General features: G+C 54.5%; 2 protein-coding genes across 3 annotated transcripts in view; one reads left to right on the forward strand and one right to left on the reverse strand.

The window, feature by feature from the left end:
- Positions 1 to 27,051, forward strand: part of CDH23 (cadherin related 23) — a 186,496-nt gene that overhangs the window by 125,571 nt on the left and 33,874 nt on the right. The window contains exons 15-36 of the mRNA XM_077784783.2: positions 252 to 489; positions 1,026 to 1,131; positions 1,215 to 1,342; positions 4,338 to 4,410; positions 4,635 to 4,751; positions 5,106 to 5,218; positions 7,275 to 7,382; positions 8,551 to 8,740; positions 9,531 to 9,676; positions 10,004 to 10,223; positions 11,024 to 11,176; positions 12,185 to 12,298; positions 13,355 to 13,503; positions 20,532 to 20,592; positions 21,451 to 21,599; positions 22,576 to 22,711; positions 22,897 to 23,285; positions 23,378 to 23,479; positions 23,995 to 23,997; positions 25,022 to 25,171; positions 25,873 to 26,001; positions 26,123 to 26,251. Coding sequence (XP_077640909.2) covers positions 252 to 489; positions 1,026 to 1,131; positions 1,215 to 1,342; positions 4,338 to 4,410; positions 4,635 to 4,751; positions 5,106 to 5,218; positions 7,275 to 7,382; positions 8,551 to 8,740; positions 9,531 to 9,676; positions 10,004 to 10,223; positions 11,024 to 11,176; positions 12,185 to 12,298; positions 13,355 to 13,503; positions 20,532 to 20,592; positions 21,451 to 21,599; positions 22,576 to 22,711; positions 22,897 to 23,285; positions 23,378 to 23,479; positions 23,995 to 23,997; positions 25,022 to 25,171; positions 25,873 to 26,001; positions 26,123 to 26,251 — 3,103 coding nt within the window. The remainder of the gene's footprint in view (positions 1 to 251; positions 490 to 1,025; positions 1,132 to 1,214; positions 1,343 to 4,337; positions 4,411 to 4,634; positions 4,752 to 5,105; positions 5,219 to 7,274; positions 7,383 to 8,550; positions 8,741 to 9,530; positions 9,677 to 10,003; positions 10,224 to 11,023; positions 11,177 to 12,184; positions 12,299 to 13,354; positions 13,504 to 20,531; positions 20,593 to 21,450; positions 21,600 to 22,575; positions 22,712 to 22,896; positions 23,286 to 23,377; positions 23,480 to 23,994; positions 23,998 to 25,021; positions 25,172 to 25,872; positions 26,002 to 26,122; positions 26,252 to 27,051) is intronic.
- C6H10orf105 (chromosome 6 C10orf105 homolog) lies at positions 14,519 to 18,321 on the reverse strand. 2 transcript variants are annotated; one of them, XM_085583779.1, is made up of 3 exons: positions 18,274 to 18,316; positions 17,180 to 17,481; positions 14,519 to 15,571 (listed from the first exon to the last, which is right to left on the reverse strand). In XM_085583779.1, exon 3 carries the CDS (start codon positions 15,564 to 15,566, stop codon positions 15,168 to 15,170), a length of 399 nt encoding a protein of 132 aa, XP_085439905.1. In that variant the 5' UTR covers positions 15,567 to 15,571; positions 17,180 to 17,481; positions 18,274 to 18,316; the 3' UTR covers positions 14,519 to 15,167. The 2 variants fall into 2 exon arrangements, with proteins under 2 accessions (XP_085439905.1, XP_021384782.3); XM_021529107.3 differs by lacking the exon at positions 17,180 to 17,481 and having other exon boundaries at positions 18,274 to 18,321.

The following is a 27,051-nucleotide window of genomic DNA, read 5'->3' on the forward strand; positions in this document are numbered from 1 at the left end:
CACCTGTGGTGGAAAGTTGGGGAAGACACATGGGCTGCCCAGCAGAGCAGGTCTGTGGGCCTCTGCACCCATTTTCTCTGCCTCTGGAGCAGCACTGAGGGTTGCTCACTGCTCAGCTGTATGGAGCTCTTGAAGGTGTTCTGGGACCTAATATCCTGCAGAAAAAAATCATGAACGTCACGCTGTCAGGCTGCTGCCTCTCCAGTGTGTGGTCACCAAGGATTTTTCCCCTTCCTTTGCTGTCCCCTCAGCTTCTCCCTGGACAAGGACACGGGTGTGATCATCCTGACAGCTCGGCTGGACTTTGAGACCACGCAGCGCTACACCCTGACCGTCATCGCCCGCGACGGCGGCGGGGAGGAGACGACGGGGCGCGTCAGGATCAACGTCCTCGACGTCAATGACAATGTCCCCACCTTCCAGAAGGAAGCCTACTTGGGGGCCCTGCGGGAGAACGAGCCCTCCGTCACCCAGGTGGTCCGGCTCCGGGTGAGGGACTGCTGTGGCTCCTCCACTTGGGATGTGCAGGAGGGAGACAGGAGTGGGTTAGAATCACAGGATGGTTTGGGTTGCAAGGGAGAGCTCAGACAGTTCCAGCACCCTGCCATGGCTGGGGACATCCTCCAGAAGACCAAGTTGCTCCAAGCCCCATTCAGCCTGGCCTTGAACGCTTCCAGGGATGGGGCAGCCACATCTTCTCTGGGCAACCTGTGCCAAGGCATCACCACCCTCACAGGGGAGAATTTCTACCTGATATCTAATCTAAACCCCCCCTCTGTCAGTTTAAAATGATCAGTGCCTGCGATGGGTTTAACTTCCAAAGCAGGTGCCAACAACCAGTTTCCTTCTTGCATGAGAGAAGCAGGTGAGAGGAGGCTGGATTACAGATTCCCTCAGGGCTCCTGATGGGCACAGCTCCCTCCATCACTCTTACAGTCTCCTTGGGCCCAGCCTACACCTCCCGTCCCCTCAGCTCTCCCTGGCACAGCTCCCATGCCCACATATTCCCTCTGCTCACACCTTAGGCATCTGATGAGGACTCCCCTCCAAACAACCAGATCTCCTACAGCATCGTGCAGGCGTCTGCCTTCCGCGACTACTTCGACATCACGGTGTCAGAAGGGTACGGAGGTAGGTGCTGGTCCTGGCACCACAGGGGCACCCCTGAGCCTGCCACATCCTGCTCCCTGACCCCTCACTCTGCATCCTTCCAGTGATCAGCGTGAACCACCCCTTGGACTACGAGCAGGTGGCCAACGGGGTCATCTACCTGACGGTGATGGCCAAGGACGCCGGCAACCCGCCGCTCAACAGCACCGTCCCCGTCACCATCGAGGTGTTTGTAAGTACAGTGCCTGCATTCCCCTCGTGCTTGCCCTGCAATTGCTCCAGAGCAGGGCTATTAATCCATCAATAACCCAGCAAGACTGTCCCACCCCATGGAGGAGGTGTATGAGTGGATTCCTATTACACATGTCCCGTGTGTGTGTCGTACGTGTCTCATGCCACAGCTAACCACGGGGTGAGGAGCAGAGCAGGAGCGGTGTGGAAATCCCTCTGGAGGAGGGGTTTCTGCTGGGAGGCGCAGAGCAGCGCAGCGTTCCTCGGGAAGATCAGATCAGCATGTCACTTTGAGGCACATTGTGGTTTGAGGGTGTCTGCAGGGATGTGTCAGTGATGGAGACAGTTGGGTTGATAATGTGTCAGTCTCGCAACTGTGGGATCTCTGCCACGCTGGCGGCAGCGTCAGTCTGGGAAGGTGGAGGAGATAAATCCAACGATGCTGTGAGATGGGAATGAAGTCCCATGAGCATGTCTCTCCTTCAGATCCCTCACCATGCTCGAGAGAGGGGGAGCAAGGAGTGCCCAGGGAGTTGGTGGTGGTTAAATACATCCTTCCCACACTGGGCTTTCGACAGCATAAACACCTCTTTTTCAAGACCACACTTGAGTGGGTCATCTCCCCGGGTTGGGTCTGTATGCTGGCAGGGTTTAAGTAGCTGTCACTTTTCCCACTCTCAACCAAAGGGAATTTCTCTCAGTTGGAAAAAGAAAAGAAATAAAAGCCAAAAACTAGGAAGAAAATGAGGGGGAAGTGTTTTGTGACAGCACTTGAGGAACAAGAGCTGTGAGAAGGCAGAACCAGAGCGAGTGTGGAGGGAGGTGATTTTTTTTCATCCTTTGGTTGTTGGTTTTTAATAAAGAAGTCAAACTCGCCTTGTAGATTTCCCATTAGGGGACAATACGCTTTTGTAGAGGGAGCGCCGAGTCAGAACTAATAGTGCGCGCCGTGCCAGGATCCCAGGAAATAGCACTGCTAATAAGTTTCTGCCTCACTCCCTGCCACTGATGCCCTGCTCAGGGCGATGAGCCAGCAGCTCACGGCGTGCCTGTGCCTGGAGGAGAGGGCTTGTGTGCTTGGTGTGAGCGTGGGCCACGCTCAGCATCCTTGGAGATGGCCTGGAGAGATAGGGCAAGGGGGATCAGCTTCAGACTGGAGGAGAAGGGAGGTTTAGGTGGGATTTTGGGAAGAAATTCTTCTCTGTGAGAGTGGTGAGGCCCTGGCACAGGCTGCTGAGAGGAGCTCTGTGTGCCCCTGGGTCCCTGGCAGTGTTAAAGACCAGATTGAATGGGGCTGGGAGCGACCTAGGATAGTGGAAGATGTCCCTGCCTGTGGGAACTGTCTGAGCTTTAATGTCCGTTCCAACCCAATTCTCAGATTCTATGATACAGTGGCTGTCCGAGGGTGAAGGTGTAGGGAGGAAGGCTGAGGGTCAGTAGAGCATAGGAAGCTGGTTTTAGCTGGTTAGGTGGATTTGTCTTCTGTGGGAGAGGAAGAGTGCCAGGTTCTGTCTGGCACCGCTGCAGGTACTATGGGGAGCTTTGGAGCTCCTGTGGCTGAAGTGGGAAATGTCCTTCTCGAGTAGAAGGCAGGTGCAGACCAGCCCTGGCCAGATGGAAAGCCAGCCAGAAGCAAACTCTGCCTCCTTGGGACTAGGCTTGCCGGGCCGTGGCCTTGCTGAGCATGGCCTGATGATCTCAGGAACATTAATGACAGCACACAGCATCTGCTCTGGCTCATGTCCACCCAGCTGGAGCCCCAGCTCAGCCCCATCCAGCTGCACTCAGCCTCTCCCTTGCCTTTAACCTGCCCAGGCCTCTGGGGTTTGGCCTGGATGAGCCTCACCGATCCTTGGGAGAAGGAGGAGGAGGAGGAGGGATGATGCCAGGACAGGCAGCAAGTTCCTCATTACCCTCAGAGGACATGCCAGCAAAGCTGAGTGACTCAAAAGCTGATTAAAGACCACCTGCTTACAGAAACTAAAGCAGGGGCTGGCAATTTAATTGCAGCATGATGGGCATCGTTGGCACGTGAAATTGCTTCAAATCTCAGGTTCGGTGGCAGCAGGAGCAGCTGAGCCTGCAGGTCCATTGGTGGTCTTCAGGTAGAAATCATCTCCAGGGCAGCCCCAGGGAAATGGAGAGGTCCATAACAGTGTTTTAATGTCCTGGCAGCTTCATCCTTCCCTCCATAGGCAGTTGGGTTTGGTTCATTTAAGGCAGATTCTTAACCATGTTTAAACAGCACTTAAAGCCCCCTGGGGGAGCTTTAAACCAGTCCAAAATCTGTTCTGAGGTATGTTGCAAGCAACTGCTCCTGCCTGGTTTCTCCAGGATGGCCATAGTCCCTGGCAAAGACGGGCTTGGAGGGAGCACATTGGTATGCAAACCAGCTTTCCCCCCCAAAAAATGCTATGGCTGGCCTCTGTGCAAGCACCCACAACATTCCTCCTCTGGAAGGAAGGCATCCAAAACTCAGGAGTTCCCCTGGCCAGTCCAGTTTGCCTCATGACCTTGTGGCCAGGATGACCTGGAGCACTGAGCCACCCCTGTACTCTGCAGGGAGAGAGGATCAGGTCTGTGCACGATGCTTCATGTGGTGCTTCATGTGGTGCTTCATGTGGTGCTTCATGTGGTGCCTGAGGCTTTCCAGGCTTATGGCAGAGTCAGGAGCAGCTCAGAGGATGCTCCTCTGTCCGTGGTGGTGGTTCCTCAGCCCCGTGCTGGCTCATGAGGTGATGGGGTAGTCAGTACCATCCCCACTGCAGGGCTCACAGAGCAGTCATCTCCCCTCAGCCTCAGCCACCTCCACAGTGAAACCCTGAGCTCAGCCCCCCATGCCTCATCCCCCAGGGCCCCCTTCCCCTGGTTGGCATCTTAAACGGGTCCCACCTTGAGATGCAGCCACCCAGGAGCATCCCCATAACAGACTCTTGGAGCTGCTTGACCATTTTGCCTTTTTCCCAACCAGCCTCTCGACTTTCTCTTTGCTTCAGGATGAAAACGACAATCCCCCCACGTTCAGCAAGCCCTCCTATGTGATAACTGTCATGGAGGACATTATGGCAGGTACAGGACACACCCCTGCTCCTTCCCTGGGCTCCCAGGAGGGCCTGAATGGGGTGGGTGATCCCTTTTGGGGAGGTAAAGTCTCATAGCTGTGGGGCCTGGGGGTTTGGACACTTTGTGCATGTGCAGGAGAAGGGACCTTCTGTCTGGGTGACCTGCAGGAGCAGTGTAGGGGCACAGGGCAGTTCTGGCTCATCCCAGTCCTCATTTCTGCCTCCCCCAAGGAGCCACAGTGCTGTTTCTCAATGCCACCGACATGGACCGGTCCAGGGAGTATGGGCAGGAGTCAATCATCTACTCCCTGGAAGGCTCCTCGCATTTTCGGATCAATGCTCGCTCAGGTGAGCCTCTGGACTTGCTCTGCCCTTTTCTTTTCAGCTCTCTCTTTCACCCTCACCCTTCTCTCCTCTCCCCCAGTCAGCCTGCTTAGGACTCCCTCAGTTTGAGGGATTCACCAGATTTCAGGCACTACCATTTGCTCAGCCAACCTGAGAGCTCCAGCTTCAGCAGAGGCATCTGTGGAAACTCAGCTCCTCAGCCTAAGGAAAGCCTTGGCTGTGAGGGTTCCTGTTAGTTCAGGAGCTGCCTGATCCAAGAAAGCTGCTTTTGGATCCAAAAAAGGGCCCATTTGTGTATTATCCTGACCTTGGTTTTAACTATTTCTTTTTTAACCTTGTCATTTCCTGTGGCTGCAGGAGAGATCACCACAACATCTTTGCTGGACCGGGAGGCCAAATCCGAGTACATCCTCATTGTCCGGGCAGTGGATGGAGGCGTGGGGCACCATCAGAAGACAGGCATTGCTATGGTGAGTGTGGGAAGAATTCCCATCTCCCTGAGCCACCGGTGCCCACCCGGGACTGTGGAGAGCTGTAATGTTTCATTTTCGCTGTGTGAAGAGCACACAATGGCTCCTGCCCTCCACGCCACCCCTGCTGTGGCTCCCAGAATGACTGCCCGGGTGGTGTGAGCTTGAAATCAGCTTGCTTTCCTGGAAAACCACTCACACAGGAGCCACTTGACTTTCCAGAGCCTGTGGATGTGGTAATGAGACCTATTTGACCTGCAGAAAGCTCCCTTTGTTCAGCTCCCTTTGTTCTCTTGAGAAGGGGCTTACTCGGAGAGCCTGCAGGTACAGTGATTATTCCACGAGGCCTGGCTCAAGGGCTTCCAGCCAGTCTGGAATGCCTGTGCTCCTGGGAAGGTTGTGGTAGAGCTGCACCTTGAAGCCTTGTGCTTTGCCTTGCCCTTTTCAGGCATCAGGGAACCCCTATGTTGGCAAAGCCAACAGGAAATACCAGGAGATCAAAAGCCAATCCTTGGTGCACTTGATGACCTTAAAGGTCTTTTCCAACCCTAGCTATTCCATTATTCTCTCTCACTGCTTATGGCATCACATTTCTTTGGACATTTCATTCATTTGGATGCTCCTGGGATGCTCATTGGGGTTGCAGGAGAGATGCCCCACAGAACACAAGGCGATGCAGAAAAATGTGTGGTTGTGCTGAGGAACAGCCCTAAAACAATTGTCCCTCCTGCCAAGGGCCATCAGACTGGAAGCTCCCTATGGAACCTCCCAGTGATGGCCTTGGCTGGGCACCAGCATGGAGTGTGGAATGCTGAGATCTCCTTTGGGGCTCCAGATGGGATTGTGTTCTCTTATTAGCCTTGTTAAAAGACAAAACAAGGGCGGGGGGGGGGGGGGGAAGGTGCCTCCTGATCCTTAAAATGTTAAAGAATATTAAAACTCAGTGAGACTAGGGCAGCAGAGTAAGTTTATCTGCTGGGATGTACACCTGGCACTCAAAATAATAATTTTTGATTGTGAATAAAGGTCCATTCAGGGGCCTTGCAAGGTCCCCAGGTGATGTAAAGCACACGAGCTGCTCGGAGTAGGGGTGGGCCAGCAATCTTCCCCAGGGACCTGCATGGTGCCTTGGCTTGTCCCTGGAGACCGAGGTGTCCAGACTGGCCTCTTCTACCACGGGGTGGCACCAGCAGCTCAGCCTGGTGTGACAGCGGGACACAGCGAGTGGCAGCAGAGAAGATCCCAGGAAAAACCTCCACTAGGGCCTGCTGAGGGATGGGGGCTGCCAGGGGCTCCCCTGGAGCTGCACCCTTTCCCTCTGCCACCTGTAGAGCCCCACAGGCTGGGGAGAAATGGATGCGGTGGGGAGGTGAGAGACTCCCAGGCAGCAAGATGCAGCCCACAAGCTCACTGCTGTCACTGGGATGCCATTTGTCACACGGAAAATGAGGACAGGTAACACTTTAGGGCACCATCCTCGCCCCTGCTCTTGTCTTCACATCTCCCACCCCCTGTGTTCCATAGCCTCTCCTGATTTCTCATTCATTCTTGTTTTTTTTTTTTTCTGTCGCTTTTTACCAGCCACTCAGACTTTTCCTTCCTGCCACATTCCCACTGCATCTTCTGCCCCACTGATTTTCTTCTCCCTTCCAGTGAAAGAGCTGTTTGAAGACACACCTTGTGCCCTGTGCTTGCTCTTAACTGTGGTAAATACACGGGAACAAAACCCAGTTTGGCTATGCCCGAGGAGCCTTGGCTGCAAAGTTACAGGATGTTGATTTTCTTGCAGGTTTTGCCTCCAGAGGGTGAACACAGCATCACAAAACCATAGAATAATTCAGGTTGGAAAAGGTCTCTAAGAGGACCGGGTCCAGCCATTCCCTCAGCGCTGCCAAGCCCAGCACTAACCCATGTCCCCAGGTGCCACAACTATTAAATCCCCTGGGGGATGGTGACTGCCACAGCCTGAAACACACGTTGGGTACACCCAGGGGACGTTCCACGCCTCAGGAGCCTGTGCCTCCTGCAGCAGCTTTGCCTCCTTGCTCTCTCCCAGGTGAACATCACGCTGCTGGACATCAATGACAACTACCCCACCTGGAAGGACGAGCCATACTTCATTAACCTGGTGGAAATGACCCCCCCCAACTCAGATGTCACCACGGTATGTGTGAGGCAGGGTGGTGGTTGTACCAAGGGTTGGCTGGAGCAAGGGGTCACCTACAAACGGGTGTCACCAGTGTCACCTTCAGTCCAGCGCCATCTTGCAGAATTCCATTTAAAAACTTACTCCTGAGTTTCCCTGCTGCTGCCCATCCCCTGTGTTTCTTCTCCCTGCTGGGATTTTTTTTTTCTCCTCTCCAAATTGTGTGGATTTTGGCCAAATCCTCCTTTTCTTAGCCTTGCCTGTGACCTCCTTCAAGGACCTCTCGGAGAGACTTTGATTTACAGCCTTTCAAGTCCCTCTGGTAAAATAAAAGACAAGAAGAGGGGGAGGCTTCTATTCCATCATGCCAAGAGAGAAATGACGGGAACAAAATGGAAAATAAATGAGGGGAAAGTGAAGAGAATCCCTAAAATCATATAAGGAGGAAGGCTAAAAAAAAAAAAGAAAAAAAAGAAAAAAAAAAGGGACTTTTTTTGAAGGGGGAGAAGGGTCTGGCAGTGCTGCCCGAGCCAGAGCACAGTGGTTTTCTCTCCTTCAGCCCTGCTGTTCAGTGCCAGCTTGAAGTCATCTTGCCTTTGACAACCCAATTAGTTGCTGGGAAAATAATTATTTTGTCACCGATCCGATGTAAATTCAGCTGCAGGATGAGCAGCGGGAGCTGGGGAAGTTATAAGGGCAGTGAAATTGGGGTGGTTTTCAACGTAAATGTCCCCTGTAATTAAAAAGGTCACAGGGAGAGCAATAAAGCACAAAATATCTGGCATGGAGAACTCCACCAAGGAATTATTCCCAGCATTCTTGACGTGGCAGCACAAGTTCCTCAGCGTGCCTCTTTGTCCCATTTACTTTATTTTTCCAAAGGGTCCTCTTTTTTAGCTGGTGTTATTCAAAAGGTGGAAAATCCAGTTTGATGGCTGCACATTTGTGTCTTGTCATGCCATTATCTCCTGTGCTCACAGGCCAATTTTGGGGAGATTTAACACCACAGCAGAGGTCTGGAGGGTGCAAAATCCCTGCAAATGTCATGAAAATACAGAGCTGGGTGGAGGAAGAAGAACTCCTTGCTGCTGCTGCTGCAGGGAGGCCAAACTCGACAGCAGCAATTCCCCGTGGGGACTCCCCAGGGAGTGAATTCCTGTCATTTTGTGCTGTTCCCCCACGGCAGGTGGTGGCTGTGGACCCGGACCTGGGGGAGAACGGCACGGTGGTGTACAGCATCCGGCCTCCCAACAAGTTCTACAGCCTCAACAGCACCACAGGCAAGATCCGCACCTCGGGCGTGCTTCTGGACCGGGAGAATCCCAACGCCCAGGAGGCCCAGCTCATGCGCAGGATTGTGGTGTCCGTCACCGACTGTAAGCTCCCACCCCACACTGCCCGCTTCAGCTGCTGAGCTGAACCTTCCCCAGCCTGATTTTGCCTTTATGGCAAAGTCTCTTCTGTTTTCTTCTCTCCTGTTCTGAACAGGAGTGTTTTTGAGGCGAAGAAATGGGAGTAGCTTTAAACCTGCTGCTAAAACAAACTAAAAACGTCTCAAAATGTGAGCGCAGTCATTCATGTAGCAGCCCTGAGAATGTGCCTGAGAGGCAGGAACTCTCCCTCCCCCTCAGCTCTGCTCCATTGCCATCCCAGAAAATCAATTGAGCAGGTGAGGGAAACAGAGCTGATGGGCTTTTCTCTGGAAATATTGCCATAGGGAAACTTTTCATAGGAAAAAAGATAGATATACAAAGATAATTCTTTCTTTTCAGGACAAAGGGGAATGGTTTTAAACCAAAAGAGGAGAGGTGGAGATTAGATGTAGGGAGAAAATTCTTTACTAAGAAGGTGGTGGGAGAGGCTGCCTAGAGAAGCTGTGCCTGCTCTAATCCTGAGTGTCCCACGCCAGATTGGATGGGGCTTGGTCTAGTGGAAGCTGTCCCTGCCCATGGCAGAGGGTCGGAATTAGGTTATGTCGAAGGTCCCTTCCAACCCAAACCATTCTGGAATTCTAAGTGTCCACTGGTGGCAGATCATGCATGACAAATCAGGTCCATAACCCCATCCTGCACTCCTGTCTGTGTAGCAGGTGAGGGCTCCTTTTTAGGGGAAGGGGTGGAAGCAGCTCAAGCATTTACCTTGCAACCCCATTCCTGGCCTCCACAGGTGGGAGGCCACCCCTGAGAGCCACCAGCAGTGCCACAGTTTTTGTCAACCTGCTGGACCTGAACGACAATGACCCCACTTTCCAAAACCTGCCCTTTGTTGCTGAGATCGCCGAGGGCCTTCCCGCAGGCTCCTCTGTCTTCCAGGTGAGCGTGTCCCACTGCTGCCATTCCTCACGCTGGGAGCTGCTGCCATGGCTTCTGCAAAGCGGGCTAGCAGCTCATCCTCTCTCTTCTCCGCATCTTCTCCATCTCCTCCATCCTCTCCATCTCCTTCTCTTTGCCATCCCCTAGCAGTGGAACAGGGGGGATGCAGAAGGGGTTGTGCATCTTTACTCCGTGGGCTCACCCCGGCTAGGGAGGATCCTCCAAGGCCATTTCATCCCTGCCAGCATCCCCGGGGCCAGAGGCACTCGGGATTTCTGTACCATGACTTCCACGGCCAGGAGATGATCAGGGTGCTCTCCCCACCAGGTGGTGGCCATCGACCTGGACGAGGGCCCCAACGGGCAGGTGTCGTACCGCATGCAGGTGGGGATGCCCCGCATGGATTTCCTCATCAACAGCACCGGCGGGCTGGTCACCTCCACAGCTGTGCTGGACAGGGAGAGGATCCCCGAGTATTTCCTGCGGGTGGTGGCCAGCGACGCCGGCACGCCCGCCAAGAGCTCCACCAGCACCCTCACTGTCAAAGGTGGGTGCAGCAAGACCCCCACGGTGTCAGACCTCACTGGAGGAAAGGCAGTGTCTGTAGGAGACTCACTGAGGCCTGGAAACAGGATCAGGTCTGGCTTTGTGCCATAGGGATGGCTCCGTCCCCACAGGCTCCGTGTCTGCTATCAACACACTGCAGAGATGGAGAAAATGTGGTGTTTCTGGCAGGGCCCCCAAAATTAACCTTTTTTTTTTTTCTCCATAACCCCATCCCCAGTGTTGCTTTTTCTTTTGCTTCGGCATGTGATTCCCATCAGCTGCGTGCCTGGACAGCCCACGCAATCCCAGTTCAGAGCTGGAGCCTTATTGCGAGGCCTGCCTTTAATTTAATGCCTTGCTGTTTACTGGCTTCGTGCAAGTCTTGTGCTGAAAAAGGATAAGCGTCATCTGGAAAAAAAACTGACCCTGGATTGTCCTCAGGCCTGAGTTTGGAAAAGAAGTTCCTGGTCTCTGCCATACCCCAGGAAATACTGAGCTTATATTTAAGCCCCAGATATTGCTTTGAATGAGGATGGATACAGGCTTGGTGAAAATAGTAACTTGAATTTCAGTGACGTAATGGTTTTTTGCCCGTGAGGAGGGTGATCTGTGTGTGTCAGAGGCAACCAAATACAGCCTGCAGCCACTCTGCAGGCACCCCCACTGCAAAATGGCAGGGAGAGTCGGGCAGAGCATGCCCTGGGCTGCTGAGAGCAGCAGGCGGGAGGTTTGGGAGCCCAGCCTGGCATCTGCAGGAGGGGCAGCCCTGGCAGGACACTCAGCTCTGCTCTCCCTTTTCAGTTCTGGACGTGAACGACGAGAACCCCACCTTCTTCCCTGCTGTCTACAACGTGTCCCTGCCCGAGGACGTGGCCCGGGATTTCAAAGTGGTCCGGCTCAACTGCACGGATGCCGACATCGGGCTGAACGCTGAGCTCAGCTACTTCATCACAGGTGTGAGCCCCATGCCAGAGCAGGAACTTGGGTTGCAGGAAGGCACAGGCTGCCCCAGATCTCGGCCAGGGTGTTCTGCACTCAGCTCTGCCGTTCCCAGCCCCTCCAAACCTTGTCCGGCATCGCCCTCTGCTGAACGGCCCCGCCTGGCTCCCGGCCACGCTGACCACTCTGCTGCCCCTGGAAAAGCCTGAGGATGGGCAGAACACGGCTAGGGAGCAAGGGCTGGGGTGGCTTTCAGCACTGTTTATGGTTGGAATGCATAAATGGAATTTTGGGGCATTTTCGTAGCCCTGTGGGCAGGTGGGGTTGGGTGGGCAGCAGTGCCACCCAGGCAGTGCCCTGCTCGCCCCACAGCTGCAGCACCTGCAGGAGGCTGGGGAATCCCCTGGCCACGGTTTGACTTGCAAACTGCACACTGAACCCTCAGGAAGAGGGTAAAAACAGAAGTGTCACCAGAGAGTCATTTTTCCCACAATAGCAGCCTGCTGTTCTGGCCTCTCCTGCCTCTCCATAGGTGAAACAGGGTGTGTTGTCCCACAGGTACCATGGGTCACATGCAAAGTTACCCCAGTTTGCTTCAAAGCATTCAGGAAATGATCCAGCTTTTCCTATGGCCATTGGATTTTTCCTGTGCCGTGAGGCAGAGGGAAGGTGCTCTGCCAGGGACAAGGTACAAAACGTCCTTGCACAGCTGGGCTGACCCTATGCCCAGGCCACAGTATCTGAGGAAGTGGCCTCAAGCTGCACCAGGGAAGGTTCAGATTAGATATTGGGAGAAATTTCTTCACTGAAAGGGTAGCCAGGTGTTAGGACAGGCTGTCCAGGGAAGTAGTGGATGCTTCATCCCTGGAGGTGTTCAAGGCCAGCTTAGACAGAGCTTGGAGCAGCCTGGTCTAGTGGGTGTCCCTGCCCACAATGAGGTGTTGGAATAGGATAATCTTTAGAGTCCCTCCCATCCCAACCCAACCCATTCCAAATTTCTGTTCTACTTGTGCTTTGCTGCAGGTGGGAACCAGGATGGCAAATTCAGCGTCGGCTTCAGGGACGGGGTGGTCAGGACAGTCGTGAGTCTGGACAGGGAGACCGTGGCATCCTACACACTGATCCTGGAGGCCATTGGTAAGGACTTCCCAGGGATCCCACTGCCACACAGCCACCTGTGGTGACCTTGCACATTTCAAGCTGCCTTGCAAGTTTGTCAGAGGGGCAGCAACCTCTGAGGTGCTCTCCCTTTCACCTAGGGAAGGCAGGTCCCCTGTTCCTGAGAGGTTCCACACTGGCCAGGGCAGCACTCTACTCAAAAATGCCAACGCCACAGCATCGTTCCCCTCCTGCCATGCCAGCCCTTGGCTCTGTGGCTGCTGATTAACCCTGAGCCACCTGGCACAGGCAGAGGGTCCATGTGCCCAACTCAGCTTGGCTGTCATCCCCAGAGCTTTATAATGATGTGCCTGTTCACAGAGGACTTGGATGTCCCTTTTGAAAGGAGAAGTAAGTGGCCTGGTCAGAAATGCTGGGGGCACAGCATTGCAGGTGCCACAGGGGCTGCAGCAGGGATGCTTCACTGCCTGGGCACACAGGACTGGATCCCAAAGGGCAAAGGGTGCCCTTCCCATGGGATCACACTGCCTGTGTTTTCCCAGGTCCCACAGGCTCCCAGATGGGTGGGTTTAGTGCTCCCTACAAATCAGGCACGTTGAAAAATCCAGCCCCAATGCCTGCTTCCCAGTGCCTCATTCTTCCTGGCAAATCCGAGAGCTGTGCTGCCATGTCCTTGTCTACTGAACATCAACCCATCCTGGTGCTCTTTGACTGTGAGCTGAGCTGCAGCTATGGAAGATTCATCAGGCTGTCTTCATCTCCCAAATCCCTGGCTCCAGCGGTCCCTTCACTTGGTGTATGGAATTGCAAATCCTCTCTAATGATCAGTTGCATTTCCAGCCTCACTGGGCTCCATGGCAGAGCTTGGGAGTGGTTTGACTTTTTCTTTCAAAACAGGAAGGGAAAAACAAAAACCAGAAACTCATGGTTCCACGTGGGATTTGAAAGCTGCAAAAAGATGAAATGTTTTAGTTTAGAAATCTCAATCCTGTTATTTGAGCAGCCACGGGCTGAGCACCACCTGTGCAAAGAGGAGGTGAGTGAACTCCCTCCCTCACCTTTCTGTCCCTACAGACAATGGCCCCGCGGGGAACCGGCGCACCGGGACTGCCACGGTGTACGTGACTGTGCTGGATGTCAACGACAACAGACCCATCTTCCTGCAGAGCAGCTATGAAGTCAGCGTCCCCGAGGACATCCCGCCTGCCAGCAGCATCGTGCAGGCACGTGGCCCTTCCCTGGGACCCTGGGGTGGGAGGTGGGAGGCCCCCACCAACTGTGCCTGACCAGGAGCTGCTGGAAGGCCAGGGCAGAGATTTTCTCTCCCTGTGTTTTCCCCCGGGCAGGGTGAGATGCGTTCTTGCTCATCCGCTCCTCTGCCAGTCCAGGCTGTGCATGCCAGGGAGAAGGCAGCAAAGAAAAGGGAAAATTAAGAAACTCACCCCATTTCTGCAGGGGCTGAGAGGAGAAGAGCCAAGCCCTGTGCTGGCGAGGCCACTTTGGCTACATCCCTGCTTTCTCCCTCCTCCCAAGCAGAGCTCCCCATGGGAAGGGAGAAGAGTGCCTGCAAAGAGATGCTCGGAGAGGGGGGGAAACGCTCGGAGAGGGAGAAAAGCCTTTGGAGTTTGCTTTCAATTTTGTTCCTCTTTGAGGGAGCGGTGGGCAGAGCTGAATGGCTCAGTGAGCACGGAATGAATGCAGGCATTCACACAAGCTTCCACCACCCCTTCAAACCCAGGGCTCTTCTGGAGCGGGCACCAAAGGCTCTTTGCAGAGGGCCCTGGGAAGGCTCCTCCTGCCTTCAATACCTCTGCCGGCACCGGGAAAGGGACAGCTTTGTCCCTGGCTGTGGCAGGCAGGATGAGTCACCGGCAGAGAAGAAAGGAGCCTTTTGCCTCCTGCAACAAAGGTTTGCTGGGAGCCTGTGTCTGCTCCCAAGGGATCCTGTGGTTCCTCATCACCTGTTGTGCCATGGCACGGTGTACCTGATCTCTCTGGGATCAGGCATCAGTTTGCGATCCCAGGATGGAGCTGTGTCCCTGCACAGGAATCCTAAAATTGAGCCGATGTGGCAAACTGGAGGAAGGGAGGGAACTCGAGTCTGACTGGCAGCAAAGTGCCCTTTCTTAGAACCCACTTCCCAAAAGATGGGGATGCCCTTGGAAGTCCATGGCAAAGGAGAGGAAGTAATTGGGGGAAGTTGTTTTTCCACAGAATAGCATGGAAGAGAAACACAAATGAGCCATCACCCAGCTTTAGTTTAATTTACACCTTCAGTGTGAACCATTTGTACCGAAGGTCTCTCCTTTCAAATGCATCCCCATATCCCCAGGGCAGCAGGAGAGTTTCTGAATGTTTCCCCATCCCTTTCTCCCAAAACCAGGCAGAGCAGGGCCAAAGAGCAGGAATGGGAATGCACTGACCACAGCAACCCACAGCTCACTGCATGGAGGAGGGTGAGGGACCAGGCAGCACGTGGGGTCAAGAGCTTCCCTCACCTGCTCGGGGGGAAGCTTCCACTGAGGATTGCTTTCTGTGGAGCAGCTTTGCCCTGGGCTGCCTCTCTTCAGGTAGCCAGGGTGCTCCCACTCTCTTCCAGGCTGTTTGTTCAGGTGGAGCCCAAGTTGCACAATGTGCTCCAAAAGAAATGAAGCAGCAGGATTTTTTTGGACCACCGGGTGGTAGCTGTGCGTGGGTGTAGCTTGGATGCCTCCACCTTCCCTGGCAGGAAGCCGTAACCTGGAAAGCATTTGGGAATCTGACGTTGCAAAATCTCCTGTCACCTCACAGAGCCACTGCCTGGAAATGAGTTTCTCAAAGGGTCTCAGGATACCAAGGAACGCTTGAGAAGTGAGCCAAAAGCTTGGAAAAGAGTAGCAGGGCAAGGTCACATTTTGGTGGACTCCATGATGTCCCAGTCCTGGCTGGCGGAGAAGCCTCTGGGACAGGCCAGCGGGCCCTGAGACAGCAGCTGGCTCCTCCTGAAGCTGCTGATGGAGCACCTCAGGGAGCCCAGGCGCTTCCAGAGCCTCAGCTGGGGCTGGCTGGCATCCACGGGGTGGTGGGGCAGGCACTCCCGGGGGCCGGAGAGGGACCGGCCCGGCGCCGCCACCTTGCAGAGGGTGACGAAGGCGAGGAGGGTGGCCAGGACCAGGAAGATGCAGACCAGCCCAACGATGATGAGCAGCCAGTCTGTCACCTCAGGGGATGTGGCACTGGGTGGCACTGGCTCCAGAAGGAGAGGTGGGGTCGGGGAGGTCCCATTGCCAGAGTCCTCTGTGCTCATCTTCCCTGCAAGGTGATACAGAGAAGTGGCACAGGCAATTACCACGTGGGAGCTGGACAGACAGCCACCCTCTGGTTAAACTGATGGATTCTTCATACCCAAGATTCTCCCAGCCATGTTCTCAGTGGCACAGGGGGACAGGAGGTGTCCATCAGCTTTGCCAGGAGGCAAAGCACAGAGGTGGGGTTTACACTTGCAAAGTACCACCCTGAAGTGAAGTGCAAAACCACCTGGCAAAGAAATCTACCACTATTTCTGCCACGGCCTCTGGGGGACACTTGCAGGGAGCACACACGCATTGCATGAAGATTTTCTGGAAGAGATAAATATCCATGTACTACGGAAAGCTCAAAATCCTCCCCCTAAGCTGCTGAGGTTTGGTTCTCCTCTGTTCCCCAGAAATGTGAGTTTGTTGAATTGGCTGTCATTTGGGGTTTTTGTCATTATTCTCCCAAAGAAATTGGACAGTTGTTTGAGCCTGTGCCCTGAAAAGTCCCCAATCAAGCTGTGGTATTGTACTAGCACTTTATTATTTTGCAGTGGTGAAGAGTAACACCCTCACCCTAACTCATGCCAAAAATCCTCGTGCAGGCATTTTGCTGACCTGCTTTCAGGCTCAGACATGTCACTGGTGATGCAAACCAGTTTCCCGAAGTGCTAGCAGTGACAGCTCTTACCCAACACCTGGTGGAGATGGTCCCCTCCCTTCTCCAGTGGGTCAGATCCTCCCAAAAGCATTTTGCAGCCACTTTTTTGCTCACGTGCACATCCCCAGCCCCAGCCAGGCTGTGCCAGAGGCTGGCATCTCTCCAGATGGAGATGAGAAGCCAAGGGCTGAGGAAATCCTGTTTGTGCCAACCCTCTGCAATGCTCCTGGTGCTCCAGCCTGTGTGCTGGAGGTAAAGCTTTATTATGCTGATTTTCCTGTGGAGATGTGGGAGAGCTGTCTCACTGGTCTGTGGCTGGGCAATCTCCTGCTAAACTGGGATTTGCATTGAGCCAATTTAAAACCAAGATCTTAGGAGGGGAAAGGCAGGGCTGCAGGGGCTGCCAGGGTCTCTGGGTCTGCTCTTGCAGCCACCATGCCAAAGTGACACAGGTGTGTGTAAGGCACAGCCAAACATTCACCATAAAACATTCCAAAAAGTGGAGAGCAGACATCAGTGGCATGGCTTTAATCACTAAGGGTGTATCAGCCTGCTCAGAGCTTGGGGGTCTTTGGGGAGATGGTGCTGTTTCCATGGGTCAGAGCCAGGTCTGTGCCTGGAAAATGGGAAATGCAAAAAACAAATGGGTCAGCATTTGAGAGGGTGAACCCCTGTGTGCATTGCAGGCAGTCCTAGACATGGAGCTCTGGTCACCTCCTCCGCAGTGATGTTTTTTCCTCTCTTCACCCCAAATGCAAATTTATCCTTAATTTTTTATCCTTAACCAGCCCCATCCCTTCCCCTCAGCTTTGGGAACAGAGCAGCAATCCCAAGAACCCCTGCTCCATGGCCAGGCTCCTCTGTGCTGCCCAGGGCAGGGGAGCCAGCAGGCAGGGCTGCAGCGTGTCCCCCACCACAGGCAGCCTGAACCAAGGTTTCCAGGGCTACCTTAAAGCTGGCATTTACCGACTGCACGTGGTGACCTTGCATTGTTCCTTGAGAGCCAGCCGAGGGGGTGTGGACAATCCCTTCAGGCTCTTTAATTCCTTCGGGTTGTTTTTGCTCCCTTGCTCATGGCTGCAGAGTTTGTCTTTTAAATTCACTTGACATTGTTCCATAGGAACCCATCAGGAGGGATCACACCGATGTTTTCCCAGGCTTTTTCAGTCACACCCTGGTTCTCCTCGCACCCAGCTCAGCTGGCAGAGCTTTCATGGCATTGCCCCTTCCCAGCATCACTGTCCCACCCAGGCTCCATATTCTTCACCCTGGTGGGTTAAAAGAGATTTTCCTGTCTTGGAAATCCTCCCCAGAGGTTCATCCCTGCCTGATCAGCTCCCGATCTGACACATCCCCGTGAGCACTCGGGCTCCAGCATTGGCCGCGAGGCAGATGAGGATCAGAGGGGGAAAAAGAGACATTGCAAGAGGTAAAATGCCCCTGAGAAAGGCGGAATGGTAGAAAAAAAAAAAAAGAATTATTCTCGTGCAGCAGAGAGGGTTATTCTGCCCAGCGCCAGGCACTGCTCCCTGGCCTGGCCCAGCTGCCTAGCTCGGCAGTTTTTCCGTATGCTCTCCCTCCCTTTCCTCAAACTCCTGCAAAGAAAAGCCTGTTTTCAGGCACTGCCAGTGGCACAGCTCCCATGAAAAACAGCTCTTATTCCCCTCCCCAGCTTGCTTAGCAACACTTTTCCTGGAGCTCCCCAACCTTTCCCAGTGCACTAAATCTTTCCACGGGCTCGCAGGAGGAGGTGATGCTGGGCAGTAGCAGCCCCGCGGCTGCCTGGGTCCCCCGGGCCCTGAGCGATGCTGCTCCCCACCAGCCTCGCTGATAATCGGCAGAGCCGCCTCCACAGGACCTTGCCCCTCTCCCATCGCCGGGAGAGACAGAGCAACGCGGCTGGGAAGGGAGGAGGGATGTGCGCCCGTGCCACCCCGAGCTCTGCATCCCCGCCCATCTCCAGCGCTCTCCCCAGGCCGAGGGAGGCAGCTCTGCAGCCGGGCTCCGGCTCAGCCCCGGGGTGACCTCAGGGGCTTTGCCGCGGGCTTTGGGCTCCCTACCTCTGGCTGTGCCGGCCGCTCTCCCGGCGCCTTGCCTCGCACCGCGCTCTGCCGCCTGCCAGCCCCCTCCTCCCTTCGCGAGGGTGGCACAGGGGCGCGGCCGGCTGGGGACAGCCTGGGCGAGCAAAGCCAAGGGGCCCCGAGCCCCTTCCCGAGCTTTGCCAGCTCTGTGGTGCCCCGGAGCTGCGTCCTGCCGGCCTGTGTCCCCTGCTGGGCTCCAGCCCCCTGGGATGCGTTTCCTCAGGATTTGTCCCTGGAGGATGACTAAATCGTGGGCTGAGCCCCCCGTGGTGGGAGGGCTGGCACCTGCCCTCCACATGCCTGCTCCCAGAAGATCGACTTTTTTCCCTTTCTTTTGTTGCCCCTTCTCATCCTCTTCTGACACCTTTCCCCCAGATGGGGCTGTGACAGGCTGGCTGTGCCTGCAGCCCACCCCGTAGCAGAGGGATAAATTAGGCTGGAGCTCAGCTTGGCTGCACCAGGTGCTTTCCACCTGCAGCAGAAAGAGCTTTTCTCCCTCTGCTTGCCCTGCAGTGCCATTGTTTTCCTGAGGCTGGGACAGTTTGTCAAAGTACCACTTCTCCTTTGGGACCTCAGCAGGTCAAACCAGCAGCAGCCAAGCTTTCCTCAGGCTGCGGGTTGGCAGGAGCACGCCCTGCTTTAGTGCAAACTCCCGATTTTTAATAAAAAACAAATGACCCGTATCACCTAGTTTATGTACCAGAGCTTCAGGCTTGGGTGAGCTGGGAAGAGGATGGCCCAAGGACTGTTTGCAAGGTGCAGTTGGCTCATCCTGAAATGCCCTCTCCTGGGCACAGTGGGGCAAGGAATGGCACCAAAAGCTGAAAGGTTTTGCCTCCCATCCCTTTGTTTTCCTGCTCTGGCTACATGATAGCTTTTCCCTGTGCCGTGCCAAGGCAGCTGGTCTGCCTGGGCATCGCTTGCCTGCTGTTGTGGGGCCCGTGCACCCCATGGGAGAGGAGACAGCCCAGCTCTGCCTCAGGAGCCCAGCAGGTGAAAGAGCTGGTCTGGGAGGGAGAACTCCCTGCTGAGAAAGGAAGCTCTTGGTGGAACGTGGAATAAGCCACAAGCAAGAGATAAACTGGTCTGGGACAGAGGAAAAGAGCATGTGTGGGCACAGGGATGAGAAATCCAGATAGAGGTCAGTATTTTCCAAGTTTTCTGCTGATGCTGGGGGGCTTGGTGGAAAGGAGCAAGAGCAGTTCAAGGTACCCCAAAACCACATTTCAGAGGAGCATCTTTGATTCCTGTGAGCGTTGTGTGGGGCTGGGGGTGAATTCCCTCACTGTTCCCACTGCACGTGCATCCTTTGCAGCAACCTTTCCTCTTCCCTACATAAATCTGGGTACAAAACTTCCCAGGAAAAAGGAACTGCTGGGTGGTATTGTAGGAAGACGCCTTGCAGAGGGAAGCAGGGAGAGAATAAAGGCTCAGGCATTCCTGGCATCCTCACCCTGGTGATTTGTGAGCAGCCATGCTGCGGTCGAGCTTTGGTTGCTTTGTGGGGAGTGGGTTTTTCCAAGAGAAGATGCAAGGGCCCAGTGCCAGCTAGACTGGAAGCTCTGCTGGTCACTGCCAGGTCCTGCTTCCCAGCTGCAGACTGCTGGCTGGGGTTTAGGGAAAGCACTGCAGTCTGGTTCAGTGACACCAGAGGGGACCCGTGCCTTGGTTTTCCCAGGGCGGATGGCAGACTCGGTCTGTGCCAGGACTGTGCAGTGCATCAGAGCCTAGGGCTGCTCCCACTCCTGCTCAGGGGCTCACAAGAATGCTCTGGGCTGGTTGCATTCACAATTCCTTTGGCAGTTTTTCCAAGTGCTGCTGCTTGGGTGACTCACCAGGATGCCATGGGCTTGCTGCCCACCAGGCATGGGAGCAGCTCCCCCTGCCCAGCACGAATCATCCCAGCAAGGCTCCATCCCTGGCGGCAGCACCACTGGGACAAGCAGTGGAAGGCAGGGCAGGATTGATGGAGGCATCTCCTCCAGCACACAGACCTGTGGGATCTGTGGTGTGGTCCTGAGGCTCAGCTCCCACCTGAATCCAGCAGCCAAGGGCTCCTGAGCCCACTGTCCCTGCTGTCCAGTGACAAGGGCAGGGCAACTTACTTGGCTTTGTATCTGGTAAGCTCCCCCGCTCAGGTGGAGGAGAAGGATGTCCAGCTTCGGCAGGGTAGGAGGACTCATCCTAATCTGGAATTCTCTGCCTTTGACCTCTACTCCTCTGCTTTTCTCATGAAGGTGAAAGCCACCGATGCAGACGAAGGCATTAACGGGAGAGTGTGGTACAGGATTGTCAAGGGTAAGTCCAGTGCCCCTTCGTGCATCAGGGAGTTTGTCCCAGTCTCTGCCCAGCCTCAGGAGGTTGAGCTCGCCATCCTTTTGCACTTTGGAGCCCACTGAACCATTTCTCCCAACCCTATGCAAAATTCAGCTCTAGGGCTCATTTCTGGGGAGTGATTTGTCATGGATAGACTGCTAGATAGAATCCTAACATCACAGAATGGTTTGAGTTGGAAGGGATATTAAAGTTCACCTCATTCCAACCCCCTGCCATGGGCAGGGACACCTTCCACTACCCCAGCATGCTCCATGGCCTTGGATACCTCCAGGGATGGAGCAGCCTCTGGGCAACTCCTCTGGGCACCCTGTGCCAGGGCCTCACCTCCCTCACAGGGAAGAATTTAATTCCAATATCCCATCTATCCCTGCCCTCTTTCAGTCTAAAGCCATTCCCACTGGTCCTGTCACTCCAGGCCCTTGTCCCAGGTCCCTCTCCAGCGCTCTTGGAGCCCCTGTAGGCACTGGAAAGGGGCTCAGGGTCTCCCCAGAGCCTTCTCTCTTCTCCAGGCTGAACTTCCCTCCCAGCCTGGATCCAGAGCAGAGCTGCTCCAGCCCTCAGAGTATCTTTGTGACCTCCTGTGGGCTCACTCCAACACATCCACATTTTTCCGATTTGTTGAGATTCTGTAGCTCCTCCTGACCTGATCCAGGGCCAAACACTGATGTAGCTGAACCTGATGTAGCCAGAGGAGATGGGGCTGAAGTTTTGCTCAATAATCTCCCTCCAAAAGAGCCTCCCCAGAGAGGGCTCAGTGTGTCAGCAGGATGGGTGTGGAGGCAGTGGGCAACATCCCTCTCGTTTTTTCCCCATTTCCAGGAAATGAGTACAACCACTTCCGCATCAATCCCAGCACGGGGCTGGTGATGCGAGGTGTGCGGCACCTGGACAGGGAGCAGAACTCCTCCCACGTGCTGGAGGTGGAGGCCTACAACACGGAGCAGGGGCCCATGAGGAGCTCCGTGCGGGTAAGGACCTCGCAGCCCCCGCGGGCTGAATGGCAGAGCCGCTCGCGCAAAGCGTTCGCGATGTTGGTCCTTTCCAGGGCTTGCAGTTGTACAGGAAATCAGAAAGATCTGGCATGGAAAGTCTCTGGGGACTGCTCATGGGTAAAGAAGAGCTTGTTGGTGGGGGCTTTGTTTAATTTTTCCTTTTTCCTGTGATGTTTCGGTGCCGTTAGGCTGCGGAGTGCAGCAGTCACTCAGAGGGAGTCCTGCTCGCTCAGTGAGATGCAGCTCTGCTGCTGGGAAGAAAAGCTGAGCCTCAGCCTGTTGAAAACCATGTGTCCTGGCCAGGCACTATTTAAATAATCCGGGAGCCAGTGGTGGCAGTCTTCAGCTGCGGCACAGCAGCTTCCCACGGTTCCCACAAATCCAGCCCTCCAGCTGCATCTATTCTTAGACCTGTGGTGGGGTGGGCTCTGGCTGAGTGTGAAGTGCCCCCGGCACCAGCAGCAAGCAGAAAACCAGGAGAAGGAAATGTGTTCCCTGGGGAAACAGCACTGAACTTGGAGCAAAAAATTTCCCACCGAGTGTCCAACGTTTCTGTGCTGCGAGGTCTCCAGGGGTTTGATCACGGGATCCCAGAGGATGGAGGAATTAATGTACCCAGTGCACCTTCCCCCCAGCAGGGAAAGACTGACTCACTCTGACCCACAGGGCTTGTTTAAATCTCTGATGTTAAGCCCCTTGTGTTCACTCTCCATCACGTGGTGTTTGAAGAAGAGGTTGTCACAGGGTCATGGAATGGGTTGAGTTGGAGGGAACCTTAAATCTCCCCTAGTTCCAACCCCCCTGCCATTGTCAAGCACACCTCCACTAGCCCAGGTGCTCCGAGCCCTGTCCAGCCTGGCTCTGAACACTGAAATGTTTCTCCACGAGCACCATGAAGGGTTTGTTTCCCAAGCTCGCCCGGTTCACGCATGGTTTCTCCGGGGCTTCCCAGGTGATCGTGTACGTGGAGGACGTCAACGACGAGGTGCCGGTGTTCACCCAGCGCCAGTACAACCGCCTGGGGCTGCGGGAGACGGCGGGAATTGGGACCTCGGTGGCGGTGGTCCGGGCCACCGACCGAGACACAGGTGGGAAGGGCAGGGAGGGAAGAGCCCAGTGTGGGGGAGGGCGGTGAGATCGGCCACCGCACAGATCCCGGCTTGGCTGGGCTGAAATCCCACGGGATGGGCTCTGCTGCGGGGAGGTATCAGCAGGGGCTGCCTCTTCGGGGTGCTTGGTCCAGCCAGCACCACGGTTCCTGCTTCCTCCCCAGGGAACGGGGGTCTGGTGAGCTACAAAATCGTGTCGGGCGCAGAAGGGAAGTTCGAGATCGACGAGAGCACAGGCCTCATCACAACCATAGAGTACCTGGACTACGAGACCAAAACCAGCTACCTGATGAATGTCTCTGCCACGGACCAAGCGCCCCCCAACAACCAGGGCTTCTGCAGCGTGTACGTCAGCCTGCTGAACGAGCTGGACGAGGCCGTGCAGTTCTCCAACAGCAGCTACGAGGCCGTGATCATGGAGAACATCCCCCTGGGCTCCGAGGTGCTCCGCGTCCAGGCTCGCTCCATCGACAACCTCAACCAGATCACCTACAAGTTCGACCCCAACACCAACCCCCAAGCGCTCTCCCTCTTCAAAATCAATGGGATCACGGTAAGCAGCCACGGCGTGGACCCTCCTGGCTTGTTTGGACACTGTGAGCTTTGGTTTTGGTGGCCAGCACAGCTGTTGCTCATGCTTGGCAGGGTGTGATCACGGTGAAAGGCCAGGTGGACCGAGAGAAAGGGGATTTCTACACCTTGACAGTGGTGGCTGATGATGGAGGACCAAAGATTGACTCCACGGTGGTGAGTAGCTTCTCCCAGTTTCCCCACCATCCACTGTCATCTCCATCTCCCAGGACAGCCTGTCCTAGCGGAGCTTTCTGCTCCAGCTTCCAGGAGGGTCCAGAAACCCTGTTTTGGGGGCAAACCTGCTAAAACAGTTTTGAAGGAGGTAAATTTAGGGGCCTTGAAATACTCCACAGTGGTTTGTGTTTCAGAGGGTTGTATTTAGCAGTTTCACAGGCAGCTGGGCTGGGGTTGATTTGCATTTCTCTGCTGGGTGCAGGGCCAGCCCATGGGTGCCAATGGCTCTGCTCTCTGTACTGAACCTCTCCCAGGATCAGGGGCAGATATGCCAACCTTAGCTAGAAAAAAACAAAGAGATGTCCCAATCCTGGAGCCTCCAAATGGCTGCAGAGGGGCACCCATGACCCCAGATACTGCTGTGGTAGGATGCAGGGTTAACCCACACTTCCTCATCCCTCACTAACTCCTCATTGTTTGTGTTCTCTGTTTCTCCCTCTGCTTTCCTCCAACAGAAGGTAAGCGTGTTCATCGTGCTGGGGACCAGAATCCCTCCCAAGGTCCACACTGAGGGACTGGGGTGGAGCTCTCCAGCCTTGTGCCACCAGCACCAGCCTCCCTGCCACCCCCAGGACGTGGGGCAGCCCTGTGAGGCTCTGCTGCTGCCGAGCAGAATCCCGGCTCCCCGATCCGGCACTCGGGACAGCAGCTGCCGGATCTGCCGCAGGGACTGAATGAGCTCTCCCTGCTCCTGGCTCTCGGTTTTGAATTCAGCAGCAACAATAACTGAATCACCCCAGGGCGCAGAGCTCTCTCCCCAGCTTCCTCCCGGGATGTTGTTGCATTCAGGCTGGCCGCACCTGGGAGCTTGGGGCACCCATAAATAAATCCCCGGGAACAGAAAGGTGCTTCCTCTCTCATTTCTGTGTTGCCCTGAAGCACTTTAATTACAAACTCGATGAGAGCATTTCCTCTGCCCAATTGTGTCCAAGGTGTCAGGTCCCCTTCAAGCATCATGTGCCTTTTTCCAGGAGGGAGCTCAGGTCTCCTCCACACCCAGCTTGCCCTCGTTGAGTTAAAGACACTCAGCTCTGCCTTCTTTGTGCCCACCGAGCAAATCCTACCTGACCCTGCTGCTGTGAGCATGGATGAAATCACTGCTAGTGAAAAGTTTAGTAGGAAAGGGTCACCCTGCAGCAGCCTGAGCTGCTCTGTGCCTGGCTATTTGGAGGATAAAAACCAGAGGATGTTCCACTAAAAAATACGCTGCTTGAAAGCTGCAGCAGCCTTCCAACTGTTTTTACAGCCTCCAAGTGTCCCTCCTTCCCCTCATCCTCCTCCTCTTTCGCTGGCAAGGATGTAACTTCAGCTCCTGGGCTCAAACAGCTGCATCATTCCCAGTGGGGATGGGTGACACACTGTTGGCACCTCACAGGGGTGTGGTGTATCAGTGGTGTGCCAGGGTGTCAGGGTGGCTGTCATTGCCAGCTGGGCAGAGCTCTGGCTCCTGTCCATGCCCTGAGTGCCATGCCCCCCTCACAGGTGACCATCACCATCCTGGACGAGAACGACAACAGCCCCCAGTTTGACATCACCTCTGACTCGTCTGTCAGCGTGGCCGAGGACAGTGCCGTGGGCAAGAGGGTGGCCCTGGTGCTGGCCCGAGATCCAGATGCAGGCAAGAATGGCCAGGTAGGTAGGGAGACATTTGGATGATGCTCTCAGACACGTGGTGTGATTCCTGGGGTTTTCCTGGGCAGGACCAGGAGCTGGATTCAATTACCCGTGTGGGTCTCTTTGAGGCTGTGTGTAGTGTTTCACTGACACACAGATCCCCCTGCCAGCATCCTCCCAACCCTTCCCTGTGTCCCTGTGAGAGCAAACTCTGGTCATTAATGCCAGTGGTTTTGGGGGGGTTGTGCAGTCAGTACCAAGAGTCCCCAGGCAAGGCAGCAGGAGAGGTAAAGCATCATCCTTGGGCTCTCTGGGGCAAAGAGCTCTGTGGGACAAGTGTCCAAAGGAGCCCTGCAATCTGAAAAGCAGCTGTGGCCTCTCCTGCCGTGGGGGCCAGCAGCAAAGTCCTTGGCAGGCTGAGCAGGAAGCTCTCTGACATTTGTTATTTTCATTACCCTGCAAACGATCATTAATGAGATCCCATCACCTGTAGTAACAGAAATTGCTGGCAGCATGGGAGCTGCTGGGGGGTCGGCCCCATTTGCTTTGGGGTGCTGCAATAAGCCAGCACACCTGTGGATCCCACTACATTGGAGCTTTTCGAAAGCTGACACATGTTGGGAGACATGCTGGATTTATTTTTCTAGGGTCTCCTTTCCCTTCTTCCTCCTCAGCATCACTCTGCCTGCCCTGGTTTCCTTTCTCTCTGATGCTTCCAGGTGACTTTCTCGCTGACGTCGGGAAATATCGGCCGGGCTTTTGAGATCCGTACCACCAACAGCACCTACGGTGAGGTGTTTGTGGCACGGCCGCTGGACCGGGAGCTGCTGGATCACTACACCTTACGGGTCAGCACCAAATCTCCCCCCTCACCCCCTGAGTTTCTGCTTTGAGCGCCAAGGCTGTTTGCTAGGAGCTGTGAGCTTCAAAATAGCACTTTATCCCTCAAAAATCCACCCCCGACCACAGATCCAAGCGTCGGATGGCGGCGTTCCCCCGCGGAGGAAGGAGCATGTTCTACGAGTGAACATCCTTGATGTCAACGACAACCCCCCTGTCATCGACAGCCCCTTCGGCTACAACGTGAGCGTGAGCGAGGTGAGCGCCCAGCTCCTCTCCCTCCATCCTCCCAGGGTCAGGTCTGGCCACAAGGCAGGTGGGGACAGGAGAGTGTCCCTTTGATTTATGAAATAATGGATACTCATCTAGTACCGATATAGTTAGAAAGTGTGTGTTTATTCGACGCCGGGCAGCGTTCGGGATAGCTCCCGAATACACACCACACCTTCCAGTTGATTGCAGAGCCTTTTTATCCATACAAGTATTGAATACCCAAAATACAAATACATATTCATCATTCTGGTACATCCCATTCCCCGCTTCATATGCTAATCACTCCAAAAGCTGTTAAGCATGCCTAGTTTGTTCCTTGAAATGGGTCAGTGTCCCTTTCATGGGGAGGGGTCCCAAAATGAGGAAGTAAATGAAGTCTTCCTCCTTCTGACCTTTCTACCTTTTCAATGCAAATGTGACAAATGAACTCTTGGTAGAACTCCCATTCCTTGTCTTCAATTGGTTTCAGAACAGAGGAGGCCCACAATTGTCTTATGTTCCTAAAAGCTATTTGTCAGTTTATATTCTTCATTATAAACCCAGCTAACTCAACATTGTGCTGACAAGCAATCAATTATTAGTTAACTACTAACTCCTAACTTCATCAAGGGCTACTCATTTATTATTATTATTTTAATTAACTCTAGTAAGGCTTATTTCTAACTAAAACCTTAGCTCCTCTAAAATCTCTAAATTCCTTAAAATTTACGTTTCACCTTGAAACATCACCTTGGGTCATTTAAGCATTAGCTACCCCCTGCAAACCTCACCTTGGGTCATTTAAG

The sequence above is a fragment of the Lonchura striata genome, chromosome 6 (genome assembly GCF_050655825.1).
Source record: "Lonchura striata isolate lonStrDom1 chromosome 6, ASM5065582v1, whole genome shotgun sequence".
In the NCBI taxonomy this organism is placed as follows: Eukaryota; Metazoa; Chordata; class Aves; order Passeriformes; family Estrildidae; genus Lonchura; species Lonchura striata.

Bases quoted from the DNA above. Each gene is read 5' to 3' on its own strand.
- C6H10orf105 (XM_021529107.3), bottom strand. From the start codon at position 15,566: ATGAGCACAGAGGACTCTGGCAATGGGACCTCCCCGACCCCACCTCTC.